Here is a 20,169-nt window from a genome sequence, read left to right on the forward strand (position 1 = left end):
GTGAGTACCTTCTGGGTGCATCCTGCATGGCGTCCCGTCCAGGATGGGTGCGGGCCGGGCTCAGTGGGGCTGGGAGGGTGCCCGCGCTCACGTGCCGAGCCAGAGGCTGGGTGTCCCGCGACTTACGGATTATCTGCGTCTCACGTGGGTGTCTTTGCCAAGTCAGTCACCTCAGAAAGGATGCTGCACATAAACTAATGAACCTGGCTGGGAGAAACAAGAGCCGGCTTAGCCAGCGTCTGAAGGCAGAGAGCAGGCTGTTTGAGTTACAGCGTTCTTCCTGGGACTGGCATGTTCATCTAGAGACACAAGCCAGTACTAACACACACACACACACACACACACACACACACACACACGAGACGGGGCTGCTCTGTCTGTGGGGTAACATGGTAAGTGGCTTCAAATCCGAACGGTAGTTTACCTGGGTTTTTCTCATCTGTCCGCCATCAAAGCTGAGCACAGAGACAAACCTGTAGGCTCAGTGAAGGTGTTCTGTGGCTCCAAGGTAGCCCCAGTGCAGAGCATCAGAACCTCTGAGAGGACCTGAGCTCACGGCCCAGGGGGCTGAGCTGAGACTCCATCCAGCCTGTGCAGAGTGTCAGAACCTTCAAGGGGACTTGAGCTCATGGCCCCGGGGGCTGAGCTGAGACTCCATCCAGCCTATGCAGAATGTCAGAACCTTCGAGGGGACTTGAGCTAACGGCCCAGTGCGCCGAGCTGACTCCATCCAGCCTGTGCCCAGCAGAGCAACTGCAGCGTGGCCTCTCGGGCTGCTGCAAGGGGCTCCCGGAGGTGCCCATGGTTGACTCCCAGAGGGCAGACCCAGCTCCCCGGAAGGACTTCTCGTGGATGAAGCTCCGAGCGGAGGCCAGATACGCCCTGGACGGCATGAGTGCCTCCAGACGGGCAGCCTCACTGCGAGCCCAGAGGCGCGCGTTTCCTCGTTAATGGGTCGACAGTGCATCCATTATGACTTCACGGGGACTCCCGCCCCTTCTGATGTGAAACGTGGAGAATGAAGATCAAATAGCGGAGGCACGCACCACAAAGGCACGTTTCTCTGCATTTCTGAGAGAAGCCTGTGGGCATCAGAAGGGCCTTTGGGTGCTCATTCACTCATTCCCTGGTCACTTGCTTGTTCAACAAGCTTTGGTGTGCCTACGATGCCAGGCGCCACCCTGAGCCTGTGACAGAGCCCACGAAACGGTCCTGACCTCCTGGGCCGTGAACCATGAGACAGAGACCAAATAAATCAGTAGCTGGTGGGGTGGCAGCCGGGGCTATAGACTCAGGAGGAGACGAAGTCGGGAGGGGAAGACAGAGGTCAGGGTGCGGGCAGGCAGGCCATGGGGTGTAGTTTTAAATCGAGTGATTGGCAAAGAGGCTGGTGAGAGAGCCAGCCGTGGAGAAATCTTGAGCCTTTTCTTAATATTCTGCCGGTTCTGAAATGTGAACACCTCTTATGGAAAGACTTGAACTTCTGGGTGCTGAGAACCGTGCAGGGTGCAGGGGTTGAATACGTTGTAGTATTTACCCTCTCGGTTTCCCAGTTGGCCTTTCCAGGGTGTGCAGATTAGGTGGTGCACATCACAGTGTGTTAAGCGGTGATTCCTAAATGAGAGTTTGGCGCAGACGGAGCTAGTGTGTGGGCTGCGGACGCAGGAGCTGCAGCCGTGGATGTCCGGGCTTCGGTCGTGACGAGGGACCGGCGCATCCCTGAGCTTAATCGCTCTCTCTGTCCTTTTCCTTCAAAGATGCCAGAGAAGGAAGTGCTAACTCTGTCACTGTGTGTGTCCAGAAGCAACACTGTTTTTTACCGGAACCCACAACAGATGGTGTTTGTGTCACCGCAGTTCACGTTCATGCTTCTTCACGCCAGTGATGCTCAGGATTGAATCGGAACAATTAGGGGTGTTTTCCCACGGGCAGTGTGCCCCTCTGAAATAATGAGCATTTCGCTGTGAGTCTGCTCAGCAGGAAAAAAGGGCACAGAGGCTCAGGTGTCCGTGTTGACCTCACAGATGTAGGACATGGACAGACCATCACTCTTTGAGCCTCAGTTTCTGAATCTGTAAGGATAATGGTGTGTACTTTGCAAGACAATAAGAAATAAGGTTCAGGACGGGGCTCAAAAGCTGAAATACATGTTAGAAGTGTAAAGTAGAAACTTGAGCCGTGACGGCTTGTGATGGGGAGTGGACGGACAGTCTGTGTGCTGGTTTTACAAGTTAATGTACTGGGACTGTGTCGAAGCAAGTCACAACAGGATTTCTAGTACTTGCCAGATAGCGTGAACATAGTTTGATTTTGTAACAGAGATTGAATTAAGAGCCGGTGAAAACACCTGGCTTCAGCCTGGTGGGAGTGATCCTGTAACTGTTAAAAATCCATTTCAGATGGAATCGTGGAATGCCAGCCCGGTCCGCCAGGTGACCAGGGTCCCCCCGGAATTCCAGGGCAGCCGGGGTTGACGGGCGAAGTTGGAGAAAAAGGTAAGAGGTTTAATTGTTCAAGAAAAGGTGACTGTGCTTGGGCGTGTGATACATTCCTTCATACGTACCGGCTTTGGGCAGAGTGGGTACATTCTTCATTTGAAGCTCGCTTCAAAGTCCCTTCCTGAGATGCACCTCCCGACGGCCCTGCTGAGATTACTGGGTGCTGGAGAGACAGTTATCACCGGGGAGGCAACGGGGGCCTTGAAGTCAGCGTCCCTCCCTGTGGTCAGCAGATTAGATTCCCAGATTCCCAGATTAGGTCCCAGAAGGACCGTGAGGTCCTTTGGTTCAAAGTCCGAGATTCCATTCTCCAGGAATGCGCATCTTTCCAGCTGTCAGCCCGATCACAAGCATGCACACAGGATGTTCACGCCCCTCAGGCTCAGTTCCCTTAATCAGTGTGAGCATCTCTGAGTTCCTGGGTCGGCCAACTCCACCCAGGGCTCTTAGTTTTATCTTAACCTCTTCAAGGGTCCAGGACTCAGCATAATCCCCTCACAATCTTGGGAACGATGGCTCATCTCTGTACAGACAGGCCTGTCTTAGCGTGGACTAAACCAAGGATGTTCTGGTATTTATACAGTATGGCTCTTACTGCCCAGACCAAAGAGAGGGTGGCCCCCACAAGACTGATCCCTCTAGGTCCCATGTCTGGCTTTAGATTGCAGAGAATTTTCACTCTTCAGAAGTTTAAAGTGCAAATGCCTGGAAAACGTCTTAGCATTTTGACAACCATGTACGTTGCAAAACCCTAGATACATTCAAAGTTTAGGACGAAGACGCTAAGACATCCCAAAGGCCTTTTAGCATAGTTTGAAAATCGAGATGCAAGAGATTCGCATTTCCAGAGAAAGGCGTGTCCTCACATCTTGCAGTTCTGGGGTTCCTCTCATCATCCATCTTCTGTGTCAGGTCATCTCTTGCTTTTTGTGCGTTTTTACTCCCCTGTGTCATCTGTCAGCCTGGAACACGGGTTCAAAGTCCCGGAGCTAGAGGGGCACTTGGCTAAGAAATGCTAAGTCAAAGAGAAGGATGCTGGCGGGCTCCAGAATTAAGAGACAGATGGATGCAGCCGTGTCATCTCAGGCTGATGAGCAGAGTGGCGTTCTGGATCACTGTGGATTGAGGCAGGGCCTGTCCCTCTGCCGGACAGAAGAATGGGGCTCCTTAGAAGGGTCCCGTGGTCACCTGTGACCATGCTGAGGGCAGAGGGCAGGCCCCGTGTCAGGACCCACGGCCGCTGGCAGCTGGGTGCGTCCGGAGCGGGGTCTGGGCGGGCAATGCCCTCCTGCCCTGCCACTGTGCTGCGGGGCCTCCTACTCTCGTCCCGCGTAATACCCCGTGTCTCCTTTTTTAGGTCAAAAAGGAGACAGCTGCCTCATCTGTGACACAACAGAGCTTCGTGGGCCCCCAGGGCCACAGGGACCTCCCGGAGAAATAGGTAAGACCCCCATGTGAAAGGGACCAGGTTGGGGTTGGAAGCTTCGCAGTGAAGTGCGTCTTGCTGCCTGGCCTGACGGTCTGCAGGAGCGCTAACGCGAGAGGTGATGAGTGGATCTGCCCATCTGGGATTTGTCCATTTTGTAGAAAATGATCAAGTCGGCCTACAAATGCAGTGTCAGAAAGGCTTCCTAGTGAAAGGGTAGCAGCAGGTGGTTCGCACAGCTCTGAAAACTTCCTTGTCTCCGAGGAGGTCACGCCCTGCTTTGGTGGAAGTGGTCCCTGGGTGGGTGGGCAGGGATTTGTAGCCATCCAGAGTCAGGGTTTCAGGGTCACTTCCCGGCTTCTGAGACCAGTTTGGGCATTTTTTTTTTTTTTTTATCATTACTCTATTGAGATTCTTAAAACATCATCCACTTTATATGAAAATCTTTGCGCTTTTGAATCTTGAAGAAAAAGGAAGTATTTTGAGCTGTTAGAAAGTGTCTTAACAATGTGCTGAATTTTCCCTCCATCTCTCACAAAAGGTTTCCCAGGACAGCCAGGGGCCAAGGGTGACAGAGGCTTGCCCGGCAGGGATGGTCTGGAAGGAGTGCCTGTGAGTAACCCAGTCTGAGTTCCTGTGTGTTAGAAGTTGCCACCGAGCAAACCCGCAGAGGCTTATCTTTTTGCATCTGCAAGTGGACTCCTGCTTCATTTGGGAGCCAGTAAAGGATCGCTTTGTGGAACAATTAGAATGACTCCCCTTGTCCTCCCTGACTGACTGAGCTGGGCATGGGCTGAAGCAGTGAGTCCAGAACCCTCATCCCAACTTGCGGGTCTTCTCACCTGGTCAGGATAACCTGTGTCCAGGGGCAGCTCAGCGCTGGGGGGCACTTTCCCACGGGGCCTCTGGGAGCTCTCGCAGCCGATGGTGCCACCGAGGGTCACTGCAGAAGCTGGGCTGCTGAGCCACTGTCTTCCTGCATGACCATCCCTCCTGCACCAGATAACCCAGAACTCCTCAGTGAGTAGTTCAGCAGCAGTGGTTTCCATGGGGATGGAGGCAAGCTGACCTTCTTTCCTCTAGAAATCTGAGCTGTTCCTTTATTCTCATTATTACAGACATAGATTTTGAAAATTCCTATCACCAGCTTCTATTATAAAGATGCTTTTTCAGACCTGTAAAAGGCAATATCTCAATCCCAGATGTGAAGCCTTTCAGTTTAAACAGAATATCAGTTTCTTAACCTTTCTACTTTGTTTTAAAAGGAGTCATTGAATAGGAAATTATACTAATGATCTTAAATATTGAAGGACGTGACTTTTGTGCATGTAATCAGCTTCACTGCTAAAGCTTTTAGACCTTTGGACTTTGTTCTCATATCGTCTTTGTTCTTCTAAGTTCAGTAAGCATTAACCAGCTTCTCCAATTTCTTTCATTCCTTTTTTCTTTTCATTTCTCTTTTGTGCTAAATTGAACATCAAATCTTTAGCATTATTCTTTTTTTGGTGCACAAATTACATTTGTAGTTTAAAAAGATATTTCTGGAAGGTTCTATAAGAGTGGGCCAGGCCAAGAGTGAGTTGAAATAGGAATGAAACAGCTGGAATTCAATGGTTTTCTCCTTTTGAAGTCAGATCGTGGGCCTCTGCTCTCCAGAACTTCCCCGGTGCCTGGGGAGCTGAGTTAGAAGTTGCAATTGTTTAAAATATTTCTAAATAAGTTGTAAGTTCACAAAGCTGGGAATGCTGACTGTGGTGGGGATCAAAGTCGGAACCACTTTGAAGGCCACAGACAGAGTCTGGACATGGTCTTTATCTCCTTGGCCTTTCTGGAATAAAGACTTCCTGCTTCAAGTCTGCCTGGAACCTAGTTCAGACACCCGCCCCTAGATCCAGCCCCAGACCCAGTAAAAATGAGAAAAAAAATGAAGAGGGATGGTTGAGGAGAAGTCATGATAAAGAAAAAATGCAGAAAATGTATAGCAAAAAGGCAAATCCCGGTACCTTGTCCGTCAGAGCTCCTTTCTTGGTGTAGAAGGAAAGCGCTTCTAAAAACTGTTCTGTGGGTAAATAACTTGAGGCGATAATGGCTTTCCTTTTGTTAGACGCCGTGTCACAGCTCCATGGTTAAACGAGCTCAGAAATGTGGTCCCCTTATTTTGAATTTGGCTGGAGGCTGAAGGAGGCTCTGCAGACCAGGAGAGGAAACTGGAAAGTAGATTCTAGTGAAAACCCTCTGGTCCCGCACTTGACTCGGGTAGCGTTTCTGTGACATGGCCTCTGAAGGCCGAGAGCTTGATTTTGGGGAGCAGGGTCCACGCTGAGATGCTGACGCCCAGCCCCCAGCAGGTCCGGGGTCACTGGGAATGACCCGCATTGGTCGGATGGAACGTCTCCTGAATTTTCCCACGGCGGCCCACTTTTTGGAAGAAGACTGCGCAAGGCGTCAGATCTCCAGTTGGTGCAGCCGATGTGAACTGCCAAGGCAGCATTTGATTCTTCAGTATTTATCTTAGGGGATAAGAATCAAAAGACCTTTAAATCGTGTAGGATTAAGAAGGTCTGTGGCAGAGAAACTACATGAGATGTCCTTGGGTTGTAAATGTCACTTTTCAAAGAAACCCTGGATTTCTCCCTTAATGCCTGACAAGGTCATCGGTATGGGAAAAAAAAAATTGTATTTTTCCCACCCTGTGCTCATAGTCTTAGAAAGCACTGTATTTCTAAGCTGTGAATCATCGACATAACATAACATGGGAGGGTGCTTCTGTTTTGAGAAGGTCTGCACTGGTTGGAGAAGGAAATGGCAACCCACTCCAGTGTTCTTGTCTGGAAAATCCCAGGGATGGAAGCCTGGTGGGCTGCCGTCTACGGGGTCACACAGAGTCGGACACGACTGACGTGGCTTAGCAGCAGCAGCACTGGTTGTCATTCCTTACCCTGGCATTTATTTTTTATTGACGGATGTCTCTGGTTCAGCATGTCCTTCCTCCAGCATCTCCCTCTTGGAGACAGACACATGGAGACAAGACAGGAAGCCTTGGTCTTGCCCCCAAAGCCCTGAAAGCTAGTGGAGAGATGAGCAGACAGTGAACGTCCCTGGGAGCAGGGAGGACCCCAGGGTGCCTCGTGGTAACATGGGGACAGAGCTCCTTGGTCTGTCTGAAGAGGTTTCTGAGTTTAGCCGGGCGTCCTCACCGACTCAATGGACATGAGTTTGTGTAGGCTCCCAGAGTTGCTGATGGACAGGGAGGCCTGGCGTGCTGCAGTCCATGGGGTCGCAAAGAGTCGGACACAACTGAGTGACTGAACTGCACTGAACTGAACGATGCATGGCAGCTAATATTAACTCGGAGAGAAAAAAGCTACAAAATACCACAGCAGCTTTCAACCAAGTAATGACTTTTCCCTGACCCCTGCTGACCTTCCCAGCGGGTGGCTGGTGGAAATACTGTGTGGCCCCTGCGGGGACCAGCACATGTAGGCTGAGCATCTTCCCTGATCCCCCAGGAGGGCTGAGCAAAGCGTGCTCGGCTCCCAGGGGCCCTTCCAGCCCAGGGCCAGCTCCGACCAGCGGTGTCTGTCCAGCGGCGCTTTCTGCCAGGATAGACCGTCCTTGGTCAGCACTGTCCAGTGTGGGCACCCCTGGCCGGTGGTGGCTACTGAGTCCTTGAAGTGTGGCTGTGGGATTAAGGAACTGAGGTTCAATGTTAGGTTTTTAAATAGTAGTGGGCTGTGCAGCCTTGTTGCCCCCCCTCTCGACTTCCGGAAGAGCCCTGGCTGGCTTTGGCCGCATCTCTGAGAGGGTGTAACTGCCCGCCTGGATGGAGCAGCCGCCCCACAACTTAGCCGGCACCGTTCTGACTCCTCGGAGGCCAGATGAGCAGACACGTGTCAGCCCCACGGCAATGCCTCCCGAGCGCGCCAGCCCCCGGACCCCTCCGAGCCGAGCCCCCGTGTCTGTGCCCGAGGCGGGCCTTCCTAGTAACACCCAACTCCCCGGGGCCCACGGGGTGTGGTGGGTATCCAGGACAGGCTCTGCGGCGGGAAATCAGCCCTTTCTGGCGTGCAGTCCTGGACGAATCCTTCTCTGAATATTCGCTCCTCATCTGCCAAGCGGCCGTTCCTGCTGTTTCCCTGCGGAGTCAGGTTAAGGGTCAGGGCTGTCCCAGAACGGGATGCCTCGCAGGCATGTGGGGAATGGGAGCCGTGATGGAGTCTAAAGTTTGTGTGGATTTGGGTGTCTCTGCCCCCCCGGCTCCCTCCATTGAGGAGCACAGGTTACACATAGACAGAAGTGTGTGCATGCGTGTGTGTGTGTGCACGCGTGTGGTTCACAGACATCTGAAAACCATTTCAAAGGGAGTTTACAGAAAGGGGCTCAAACCAGGTGAATCCTGCCTAGTGAGCAGGGACTCCTCTCAGAGAGCAGCTCACTGAGACGGTCGTTGGAAGTCCTGGCTCTTCCCTCCGCTCGGAGGCTGGAGGAAGCGCCTTCTAGGGGTGTGGGCATCCTTTGAGGATCCCGCGTTCCAGGAGTTGAGCGATAGTCTCTTGGGAAACTCACTCCTGTTCTGTTGACGGCTTAGCATCACGGTTACAGAGCTGGCCGGGTGCTCGCCCTGGGTGTCTCCTCTGCCCAGGTGCCCTGCACCTTCTCATCTCTTCCGGAATTAGGGCCGTGGGCGTGGAAGGGAAGCTGTGTGCCTTCAGCGCTGGCCAGACTTGGAGAACGTGGCTGCTCCCAGCTCCGGCTCCGGCTCCTGGGCCCAGGGGTCGCAATCCAGCCCCGGCCAGGCAGAGCTAACCTGTTCTGGGCAATGTGAGCGGTTGTGAAAGGACGAAAGGCACCGGGGCCTGGCCCACGGGCTGGGGACAGCTGCTGTTCTGTGTCCCCGCCGGCGATCCTAGCAAAGGCTTTTTCAGGGCCACGCGGCAGGGAGCTCAGCTCAGGGCTTGGTCACAGAGCTGCTGGCTGGCTCCCAGACAGGCAACAAGGAAACTACACCCGTTCCCACTTTCCCGGGCGTCCTGACCCCTCGCTGGCTCTGCTTTGCTCTCCGGACGAGCGTCTCTGCTGGGGGCATCATGAGGTTTTGTTCTTGCAGGGTCCGCAAGGCTCGCCGGGGCTCATGGGCCAGCCGGGAGCCAAGGGGGAACCCGGTGAGATCTACTTCGACATCCGGCTCAAGGGCGACAAAGGAGACCCCGGCTTCCCAGGCCAGCCCGGCATGCCAGGCAGAGCGGGCTCCCCCGGAAGAGACGGCCACCCGGGTCTGCCCGGCCCCAAAGGCTCCCCGGTAGGTGGATTCCCAGACTCTGAACGAGTGCTTGACGGATGGATACATAGATAAACGAGTCGTTGGTATCATAACTGCCTGTGTCCACTGGTGGGGGGGGGCGGTCATTGTCATGGACAGATTTGTCTCTTGTCCCCTGAGGAAGCTGTGGTCTGTAAACCCAGGAGCTGAGGACCTTGCCTTGAACAACGAGATGATGAGGGGGTCACTGTCTTCTGATGGGTCTGGGGGAGCTGAAAAGGCGCCCACCTGCTGGATGGGAGATGAAGTTTAAAGCTAATGGCACTCACGTCACCCTATCAGAGAGGATTCCAGAGATCAATGCTTTCCTCTGTGGAGTGTGCCCTGGCCTGGGGGGAGGCAGGCAGGGCGATTTCTCTGCTGAGATGGAAGAATGCTGGTTTCGTTGATTAACTGCAGGTTGACCTTTGCTGACGGGTCGAGGTGAATAAGTAGCCCAGCCATGTTAGAGCCTGGTCACTCATTTACCGCGGATGCTGGGAAATGTGCGCTGGGTTGGAGCACTGGTATGTCTGCTGATAATGCTCTCTTTCTCACTCCAGGGTTCAGTAGGATTGAAAGGGGAGCGTGGCCCCCCAGGAGGTGTCGGATTCCCCGGGAGCCGTGGCGACATCGGCCCTCCGGGGCCTCCAGGCTTCGGCCCGATTGGCCCCATTGGTGACAAAGGACAGATGGGCTTCCCAGGAAACCCCGGGGCCCCAGGCCAGCCAGGTGAGGCCCGAGGTCCTCGGGTGCCGCCCCAAAGCACCAGAAGCCTGGGCTCAGTCATGTGCGGGTGTGGGTCTGGTTTCAGTCCCGCCAGGAGCTGGACTGTGGCCTGGGCAAGTCCTTCCTTAGCATTCCCATGCTTCATCCCTTCCTATGAGCTGGGCCAGGGGGTGTGTGTAGCGTCTGGATGCAAGAAGTTGAATTTAAGGTGATTTCCTTATAGATAAGTATGCCATGCATGGCAGCCCTCTCCAGTATTCGTCCCTGGAGAACCCCATGGACAGAGGAGCCTTGCAGGTTCCAGTCCAGGGGGTCACAAAGAGTCAGAGATGAGGGAGTGACTTAGCATGCAGCACACCCATGCCGTACGTACCGGTGAAAACCAGCCCTTTATGTGGATATTAAAACAGCATAGGCCCGTGCTCTCCTTTTCCCCCGATGAGCGGCCCGTTTTGGCTTCTGTGTATCCCTGGCCACGTATGGGTTCATCATCGGGGACTGCAGGGAAGGGGGCGCCCCAGGCCCCGCACACAGCAGCTGCCCAGTGACCGGACTGTGATCCACTGGAAGGACCGATGCTGAAGCTGCAGCTCCGGTCCTTTGGCCACCTGATGCGAAGAGCTGACTCACTGGAAAAGACCTGATGCTGGGAAAGATTGAAGGCGGGAGGAGAAGGGGACGACAGAGGATGGGATGGTTGGATGGCATCACCAGTGTGATGGACGTGAGTCTGGGCAAACTCCAGGAGATGATGAAGGACAGGGAAGCCTGGCGTGCTACAGTCCACGGGGTCGCAGAGAGTCAGACACGCCTGAGTGACTGAGCAACAACACAGAAGGAAGGGAGCACTGACATGGTTGCCTGCAACACTTAGAAAAGAAGAGGTCAGGAGTGACCTGGACACGGAGGACAGAGGACATGTGCATTACTGGGACGTTTTACAAGTGGGAGAAGTGAGTGAGAGGTGGCCGGGGGTGGCTTCAGTGCTGTGAGCAGGGAACCTCGGGGAGCACAGCGACTCAGCAGTGGACGGCCAGGGTTTCCGAGAAGAGCTGCCGTTCATCGGGCCCTCACACAATTGCCCACTGTCCCGAGCCGGTGTCCAGCCGCGAGTTCCACGAGTCTCGGCCCCCACTGCGAGCCGTCATCTCCTGTGAAGGCACGGTGTAGAGTCATCAGCTCGGCGCCCCAGGAAATGCCAGCAGCCTTTGATGGACGTGCAAACGCGTCTTGCTGTGTCGGTTATTACTGCTGTCATTGCTGGGTGATCACTGGTTACTTGGTCTTAAGTTAGGACTGACTAGTTCGCTGTTTAGCAGGGATCCGAGAAATGACTCTTTTATGACTCCGATGGGGCAGGAAGTCCTGGGCTTGGCTTGGGAAGCCCCTCGGTCTTGGAGAAGGGGCCCTCCTGCTCCTGATTCCCGGAGTACCATCTCAAGTGTTCTGTGTGCCCCTAGAGCCTGAACACTTGCAGAGTGTAAACAGGAATCAGCTTTTTCTCTCGGCCAGAAACCACCATCATCAGAAAAGCCCGTGGGGCACACACGGATAGGTCTTGAGAGGCTGAGGAGAAGGTTCCCGAAGGTGGGAAAGCTGGCAGTGGCCACATTCTGGAAGCTCCCTGGGCCACTCCAGACCCTGGCAGCCCTGGGATTAGAGACCCAGCTGCTCTGATCGGCCAGAGCTGTGTTTGCTCTGAGGATCATAAAAGCCTCATTCCCAGGCCTGGAGCTGATAGCAGAGATGTGCTGGGGTCAGGCCCCGGCGTTTCCCACAGTCTGCAGCTAACGAGAGTGCTGGCCGCCCTCGGGAGGCCCTCGTTAACCTGAATTCTTTAAGGTACGCAATGATTCAGTGAGATGAGGCCTGTGGTCCTTCCCTGACACAGCTCAATCCTGACACCCAGTGGTCCTTGCAGGCACGGGCGCCCAGGGGCTGGGCCTGCCCCTCCCAGCTTGGAGAGGGAAAGGGGCTTTTCTGGGCTGCTGGCGATAACCTGGCTCACGTCACCCGCGGAGCAGGTCCTGAAGATGACTTCCAGCGGACGGGCCTCAGAGCATCTGAGAGCCAGTCCCGTCTTGAGACGCTCAGAGGGGCCGGCCAGGGTGTCCTGACTTGGACAGATAGTGACCCGGGGTCGCCTTGCTTTCTGCGTCTGAGTTTTCAGCTTTTCGTGACTCTTGTTTTGGACATGTAAGGGATGCCTGTGTTGACGGAACATCCGGGTCAGTCTGGACGTTTGTGGAGAGGAGGCGGTCGGTCTCTGTGAGAGATGCTTCGGTGGAAGGAAGGGAGGGAGGTGTGTGGACGGAGCCGCTCTCCCGGATGCGAGCCTGCGGCCCTCACGCTGAGCGTCTCTTCTCTTCCTCCAGGTCCCAAGGGAGAGGCAGGAAAAGTCGTGCCCCTGCCCGGCCCCCCTGGAGCAGAAGGACTTCCCGGGTCCCCCGGCTTCCAGGGGCCACAAGGTACCCTTAGGGTTCTCGCTGGTCAACCTGGGGCCCGTGGGAAAGCGCTCGTGTTCTCCTCTGACCGCCGGCCTCTCCCGCCGCAGGTGACCGAGGTTTTCCTGGAAGTCCCGGAAGGCCGGGCCTCCCGGGAGAGAAGGGCGCCATCGGCCAGCCTGGGATTGGATTTCCAGGGCCTCCCGGCCCCAAAGGTGAGCCCTGGTGGGGCCTCACGAGGGGTCTTGTTCACGTGCCTGTTTGGGGACTTCCCTGGAGGTCCAGTGGCGAAGACTCCACTCGGTCAATGCAAGAGGCACGGGTTCAATCCCTGGGCGGGGAACTAGGCTCCCGCGTATTGTGTGGTGTGGCCCAAAGATTTCTTTTTTAAAAATGCAGGTCTGCACTGGGAGATCCGGGCTGGTTTTCTAATCAGGCAAAGGGGATGCCCCTGACCTCACTCGGAGTCCCCAGAGTCTAAATTGCCATTCCCAGTCTGCAGATACTGGTGTGGTGTGTTTGCAGGGAGCAGATAGAAAAAAAAGTTTACAAAGAAAGAAAGGAACAGAGGGGCAGGAGAGAGGGAGAAAGCGGAGGGGGGCAGCCGGCGCTGTGAGTGGTCCCTGCCCCCAGCCGCCCCCCACCAGGGCCAGCGTGGTCTCATCTTCCTTGTTGACCCCCTCAAGTCTGTTCAGGTTCATCTGAGCAGATTAAAGAAGTGGAGGATGTCGGGAATAGTATTTTACATTGACAATTTTTTTTTCACTCTTCCAAACAGGCGTTGATGGTTTACCTGGAGACGCTGGACCTCCTGGGAATCCGGGTCGCCAAGGCTTCAACGGCTTACCTGGCAACCCCGGTCCACCTGGCCAGAAGGTGCGTATCGAGCATTCCCCAGACTGCTGTCCGCATCGCTCTGATGAACTGGGCACATCAATCGTAGGCTGCTAGTCTCACGGGGTGTGTTGGGGCAGCACGTTTTATGTGACATAGCATCAGCCGGGAAATACCCAGCGACACGGGGCAGCACACAGCCCTGCGTCCTTGCGGAGGAGTCGTTTGTTCTCGCCTCGCATCTGTGCTGTTGCCCGTGTGCGTCCTGGGTCTCCATGTGCAACGCGTGTCCTGTCGGGAGTGGAGGAGGAAAGCAACCTGAAGCCCCTGGGAGGGTGGGCGGCAGCCTCTCTCAGCTTCCGTCACATGGACACTTGGGTCCAGTCATTCGTCGTGACGGGGACTGCCCTGAGCACTGCGGGGTCCTTAGGAGCCTCCTCCGTGGCCCGAGCCACAGACAGCAAAAGAGCTCCCCCGAGTGCATGCCCAGGTCTGACAGCCCACGACCCTCGGCTTGGAGGGTCACCGGCTTCTCTGTGCTTCGGGTCTCCAGGGCGAGCCTGGAATCGGTCTGCCGGGACTTAAAGGCCTGCCTGGGATACCGGGCATCCCCGGCACCCCTGGGGAGAAGGGAAACGTCGGAGGACCGGGAGTTCCTGGAGAGCACGGCGCCATCGGCCCCCCCGGCCTCCAGGGGCTCAGAGGTAACGTCTACAGGCACATCCAGCTAGTGGCAGGGAAGGGGTCTGCTTATTGTGTGGGCTCAGAGCCCCTGCTAGGTCCCAGTAAATGTTTGTGGAAGTAATGATGACAGCCCTGGGCGGTGTCCCGGCAACTGGGGTGATGGGTGGTGCTCCTGACATGGCCGTGTCCCTGTGTGATGTGGTCACTGTTTCTTCCCCATCCAGGTGACCCGGGACCTCCTGGATTGCAAGGCCCCAAAGGAGCTCCGGGAGTCCCCGGAATCGGCCCCCCTGGAGCAATGGGCCCCCCCGGAGGACAGGGACCCCCAGGGTCATCAGGTGATACTGCGTTCTTCCAGAATGCCCCTTCCCTAACTCACAATCTGTGGCTCAAAGGGGAGTCAGTTCTTCTGTGGATACAGGTGTGATGGCTCAGATGGTAAAGAATCCGTCTATAAAGCCAGAGACCTAAGTTTGATCCCTGGGTCAGGAAGATCCCCTGGAGAAGCGATAAGGCAGCCCCACTCCAGTATTCTTGCCTGGATAATTCCATGGACAGAGGAGCCTGGTGGGCTTTAGTCCACGGGGTCGCAAAGAGTTGGATAGGACTGAGCGACTCACACACATACACACACAAAGTCACGGATGCCATTCTCTTCCTCTCTCTGAACTTGGTTTATGTGCCAAAGACACTTCCCCTTTATTGTACATTCAGTACCTTTTTTATTTAATTCAGGAGGATCGGCGCCTCTGTTTGATCCTTCCACAGGAGGGGTAGTGAGTCATGGGTAACACACAGGAGTCCGTGTCTGGAAGCTGCCTCTGCCTTTATAACCATCGTCAAGTGAGACAGGGGTGGTGGGTGGCACAGGACAGCCAGGGAGAGCCACACGGGGGACGCTGGGCTGAGTCTCCCCGCCGCGGAGGGGCCGTGGAGGGGCCTGCTGCCGATGCCCTGCGGGCAGGGGGGCTTTGTCTTGGGACAGTGCGTGCCCAGCGGCGGCCCCACACACCACCGTCTGAGGAGGGGGAGTAGCTCCACGCCCCCCACCCTGACATGGCCACAGCCACACGCCTTCTGCAGAAAGTCACGGGCGCACGGGCTCCAGGGCAGTGCCGGACACCCCGCCAGTCCTGCCAATACCCCTTCTCTTCCCCGTCTCAGGCCCCCCCGGAGTGAAAGGAGAGAAAGGCTTCCCCGGCTTCCCAGGCCTGGACATGCCGGGCCCCAAAGGAGACAAAGGGTCCCAGGGGCTCCCCGGCCTGACGGGGCAGTCGGGGCTGCCTGGCCTTCCTGGACAGCAGGGCACCCCCGGCCAGCCCGGCTTTCCAGGTGAGTGACTCTGAGCTCCACCCACGTGGGCCTGGGGAGGTGCCTCCCGGCTCTAGTTCACGACCCTCGTTCGGCCTCTGCCACCAACGTTCACGGTCCTTCTGTCCGGCCACAGGTCCCAAGGGAGAGATGGGCGTCATGGGGACCCCGGGGCAGCCCGGCTCGCCAGGACCAGCAGGCGTGCCAGGATTGCCGGGTGCCAAAGGTAAGGAGCGGTGACTACAGAAGAGCTTGTGTTATATATGTCTGGGCCCCAGTGCCTTGTGGGAAATTCTCTAATCGTTGTAGGTTGTAGTTCATCCCAAGAAACCTGGGAAAGGACAAGGTCAAGTAAAGGGTCCAGAAGTCCCCCTTGTGTAACCCATGGTTCGTGGGGGTTACGGAATGTGCCCCACCAAAAAGTCAGGGAGAAGACAGGTTTTGGGGTATTGTTTGTTGGCACCGTTGAGTTTTTTTTAGAAATGGTGGAATCTTCAATCATGCAAGGTTAAAGGAACTGAGCCCTTAGAGTCAAAGTAGCAAAGAGAGCAAGTTTACAAGTCTTAAGTTTTATTTCGTATCATGACATTTGGTCCAAAATAATGTTCTGTTTTGTTTTTTTAAACAAAAAAAAATTGACTTTGAACCTTAGACATAAAAGTGGTGATTTGTGTGGTTGAGTGGGAGAGTTCCCCTTCCGTTACTTCATGTAGAGTTGAGGGACCACTATAAACTGGAGTCATGAGGGGATTTAGGAAGGAGAGAAAAATGTCATTTGTTTAAATTAAGAGCTGAAGTCTCATCTGTTGGAAGTATTAGCAAGTAATGAATTCTAGAAATGGCTTTATTGTTCGTTTGCCTGGTATCACCTTCTTCTGGGTAATGTGGACACTGGTCCTTGAGTGCCGTTTTTGGAGAGGCTGTTTGTTCTTTATTTTTCGTTGGTTGGGTCTACTGGCCAGAAAGAACCGCGCGCTTGTCACTGCCCGGGGCCCTTGGCCACAAGTCACTCGGTGCCCCCTCTCTTTCTGCAGGGGACCACGGCTTCCCTGGCTCTTCGGGACCCAGGGGAGACCCTGGCTTCAAGGGTGACAAAGGCGACGTGGGGCTCCCTGGCAAGCCAGGCTCCATGGATAAGGTGGACATGGGCAGCATGAAGGGCGAGAAGGGAGACCAAGGCGAGAAAGGTATCTTGGAGGAGGTTCACCTGCGGAGTGGGGAGGGGGTCAGATGAGCTACTCAGTTCTTCCTGCGTGATGACTGACCCACCTGTGTTTCTTCGACTTGCTTTAAGTAGACTTGCATCGTTATTATTTTTTTTTTCCTGTGTTGCACAGGACAAACTGGTCCGACCGGTGATAAAGGATCCCGGGGAGACCCGGGAACGCCAGGCGTGCCTGGAAAGGATGGTCAGGCAGGACACCCCGGGCAGCCAGGTACGGTGGGAAGTCCGAGGTTGCCTGCACGGCGGGGGCTCGTGCCGGGAGGTGTTACCTGGTGCTCTTCGTGGCTGTTGACCTGTTGGGTTTTTGTCTTTATGATCCCAGGACCTAAAGGTGATCCCGGTGTGAGCGGGATCCCAGGCGCTCCGGGACTTCCTGGCCCCAAAGGATCCACTGGTGGAATGGGCCTACCAGGTACGTGGGGCTTAGGAAAGGGGGCTTCTTCCAGATGCGCCTGTGGCACCTGTCGGGCTGCTGGGGCGAGGCTTGGGTGAGGCCCACTGCCTGAGGGCGTAATCCAGGGAGACGTGTCTTTTACACAAACTCACATCTTCATGTGAGACTTCTTGTCTAGGGAGGGCGGGCATTTGGCTGACCCTATGTCCCTGGCTTAAAAAAAACAGACAAAAGCCCTCCCAATCTAACAAGATGGACATGGGTGGTAGGCTGGGGACTTTCTCCAGGTGTGTCTATTTGGATCCATCGAAACGGTGATTAATTCTCCACTCAGTTTTCTCAGCACCAGAGGCTCCTGCTCTCCCAACATTAGCTCAGAAGACTCTTCTGGGCCCTCTGCCCCGGTGCTGAGCCGGCTTCCACGCTTTGCCATCGGCATTTGCTGCAGTGACAACTAGTACAGAGGAGGCAGGAGACAGAAAGCTGAGAGCCGAGGGGCGCGGACGGTCTGGGTGCCAAGGCGTCTCAGAATCTCCTGGAGCCACAAGACAGGCCAGCAGGCCTGTCTCACGGCTCCTCCCCAGGCCTCTGCGGGGTGCACTGTCACTTTATTTAAGATATAAACGTCCAGCTGCTGTGGGCACCTGTTTATAAGTTAGTTTGACTGCCCACATCAGTCTGGAAGCAGGGACAGTTCTGTTCTCCATGACCTGCGTCATGCCCCCTATGATTCATTTGGATAATGAAGTTTGATTACAGAGTAAAGGACGTGGAAGCCGCTTTATGCTGTTGGGAAAGTAGACATGGGCTGAGCAGTTAACCTATTCCTTTTCCCTTTGTAATGTGGCTGTCTTTAAAAGACAGGAAGGCTGTTTTCTAGGGTCCTTCTCCACGGCGGGATGACTGGCACCTTCCTGGATGACGCACAGCCCGAGAAACGAGGGATGTGTGTTTTTCCGCCTCCTTGACTGGCTGTTGAAGTGCGTTCTTATTTGTAATACTAGTACCGGCTAACCAGACATTCTGCCTCCATTGTGTGTTTCTAGGAATGCCAGGACCAAAAGGTGTGGCTGGCATCCCCGGCCCGCAGGGCATTCCTGGCTTACCTGGAGACAAGGGGGCAAAAGGAGAGAAAGGGCAGGCGGGTCTGCCTGGCATTGGGATTCCAGGACGGCCCGGAGACAAGGTAACTGCATCCTGCACGGAAGCCCCTCCCACCTGTCTGCAGAAGCCCCACCCACCCGTCTCTGGCAGACCCTCCCATCAGTCTCTGCGGAAGCCCCTCCCACCCACCTCTACGGAAGTCCCTCCCACCTGTCTGCAGAAGCCCCACCCACCCGCCTCTGGCCGCCCCTCCCACCAGTCTGCGGAAGCCCCTCCCACCCACCTCTACGGAAGTCCCTCCCATCTGTCTGCAGAAGCCCCACCCACCCGCCTCTGGCCGCCCCTCCCACCAGTCTGCGGAAGCCCCTCCCACCCACCTCTACGGAAGTCCCTCCCACCTGTCTGCAGAAGCCCCACCCACCCGTCTCTGGAAGCCCCTCCCACCCATTCCCACAGAACCGCCTCCCACCTGTCTCCCTCCCTCACCAAAGGCTGCCAGGGAGTGTGTAGTGAGCACCTCCACGCAGTAAATGAATCCTAACGGAACAGTCTCCCTGCCTCCCCCAAGGAGGACCCGAGACTTGCTGAGAGCTGGAGCAGCAAGTTATCACGGGGCGAAGCGGAGGAGGAACTGGAGAAGCAGAACAGGCGGCTGCTTTTTGCCACTGGGTTTCTGGCTCTTCCTCTGTTTCTAGAGTGGGCTTCGATTCCCCCTTTAGAAAGCCAGAAGTGGAGTTCTGCCAGGCAGGAGTCGTTGCAGCCGCGTGTATACAGGCGGTCCTCCCCGTGCCCATGTGTATACAGGCGGTCTTCCCCACATCCACGTGTATACAGGCGGTCCTCCCGCGCCCACGTGTATAGAGGCAGTCTCTGCGTCCACGTGTATACAGGCGGTCGTCCCGCGCCCACGTGTATACAGGCGGTCTTCCCCACATCCACGTGTATACAGGCGGTCGTCCCGCGCCCACGTGTATAGAGGCAGTCTCTGCGTCCACGTGTATACAGGCGGTCGTCCCGCGCCCACGTGTATACAGGAGGTCTTCCCCACATCCACGTGTATACAGGCGGTCCTCCTGCGCCCACGTGTATACAGGCGGTCGTCCCCACATCCACGTGTATACAGGCGGTCCTCCCGCGCCCACGTGTATACAGGCGGTCGTCCCCACATCCACGTGTATACAGGCAGTCTCTGCGTCCACGTGTATACAGGCGGTCCTCCTGCGCCCACGTGTATACAGGCGGTCGTCCCCACATCCACGTGTATACAGGCGGTCCTCCCCCGCCCACATGTATACAGGCGGTCCTCCCGCGCCCGCGTGTATACAGGCGGTCCTCCCGCGCCCGCGTGTATACAGGCGGTCTTCCCCACATCCACGTGTATACAGGCGGTCTCGCGCCCGCGTGTATACAGCGGTCCTCCCGCGCCCGCGTGTATACAGGCGGTCGTCCCCACTCCCGTGTATACAGGCGGTCCTCCCGCGCCCGCGTGTATACAGGCCAGTCTCTGCGTCCCACGTGTGTAAGGCGGTCTTCCCACTTCCACGTGTATACAGGCAGTCTCTGCGCCCACGTGTGTACAGGCGGTTCGTCCCCACTCCACGTGTATACAGGCAGTCCTCTGCGTCCACGTGTATACAGGCGGTCCCCCGCGCCCGCGTGTATACAGGCGTCCTCCCGCCCGCCCGCGTGTATACAGGCGTCCTCCCGCGCCCGCGTGTATACAGGCAGTCTCTCGTCCACGTGTATACGGCGGTACTCGCGCGCGCTGATACAGCGGTCGTTCCGGCGCCCCAGTGTATACAGGCGGTCCTCCCGCCCCGTTGTGTATACAGGCAGTCTCTGCGTCCACGTGTATACAGGCGGCCCTCCCGCGCCCGCGTGTATACAGGCGGTCCTCCCGCGCCCGCGTGTATACAGGCGGTCCTCCCGCGCCCGCGTGTATACAGGCGGTCGTCTCCACATCCACGTGTATACAGGCGGTCCTCCCGCGTCCACATGTATACAGCGGCCCTCCCGTGCCCACGTGTATACAGGGGTCCTTCCCCACATCCACGTGTATACAGGCGGTCCTCCCGCGCCGCTGTGTATACAGGCGTCCTCCCGCGCCCGCGTGTATACAGGCGGTCCTCCCGCGCCCACGTGTATACAGGCAGTCTCTGCGTCCACGTGTATACAGGCGGTCCTCCTGCGCCCACGTGTATACAGGCTGTCCTCCCGCGCC

The 20,169-nt window shown here is 56.1% G+C and overlaps 1 protein-coding gene across 1 annotated transcript in view; it reads left to right on the forward strand.

Moving 5' to 3' along the window:
* The window catches only part of COL4A1 (collagen type IV alpha 1 chain), a 133,387-nt gene that overhangs the window by 94,222 nt on the left and 18,996 nt on the right, over positions 1–20,169 (forward strand). The window contains exons 22-37 of the mRNA XM_043478325.1: positions 2,400–2,495; positions 3,856–3,939; positions 4,466–4,536; positions 9,032–9,223; positions 9,787–9,955; positions 12,328–12,420; positions 12,507–12,611; positions 13,175–13,272; positions 13,784–13,934; positions 14,139–14,252; positions 15,079–15,246; positions 15,362–15,451; positions 16,260–16,412; positions 16,563–16,661; positions 16,773–16,862; positions 17,891–18,030. Coding sequence (XP_043334260.1) covers positions 2,400–2,495; positions 3,856–3,939; positions 4,466–4,536; positions 9,032–9,223; positions 9,787–9,955; positions 12,328–12,420; positions 12,507–12,611; positions 13,175–13,272; positions 13,784–13,934; positions 14,139–14,252; positions 15,079–15,246; positions 15,362–15,451; positions 16,260–16,412; positions 16,563–16,661; positions 16,773–16,862; positions 17,891–18,030 — 1,913 coding nt within the window. The remainder of the gene's footprint in view (positions 1–2,399; positions 2,496–3,855; positions 3,940–4,465; positions 4,537–9,031; positions 9,224–9,786; positions 9,956–12,327; positions 12,421–12,506; positions 12,612–13,174; positions 13,273–13,783; positions 13,935–14,138; positions 14,253–15,078; positions 15,247–15,361; positions 15,452–16,259; positions 16,413–16,562; positions 16,662–16,772; positions 16,863–17,890; positions 18,031–20,169) is intronic.

This window comes from Cervus canadensis, chromosome 9, assembly GCF_019320065.1.
Source record: "Cervus canadensis isolate Bull #8, Minnesota chromosome 9, ASM1932006v1, whole genome shotgun sequence".
Classification (NCBI taxonomy): Eukaryota; Metazoa; Chordata; class Mammalia; order Artiodactyla; family Cervidae; genus Cervus; species Cervus canadensis.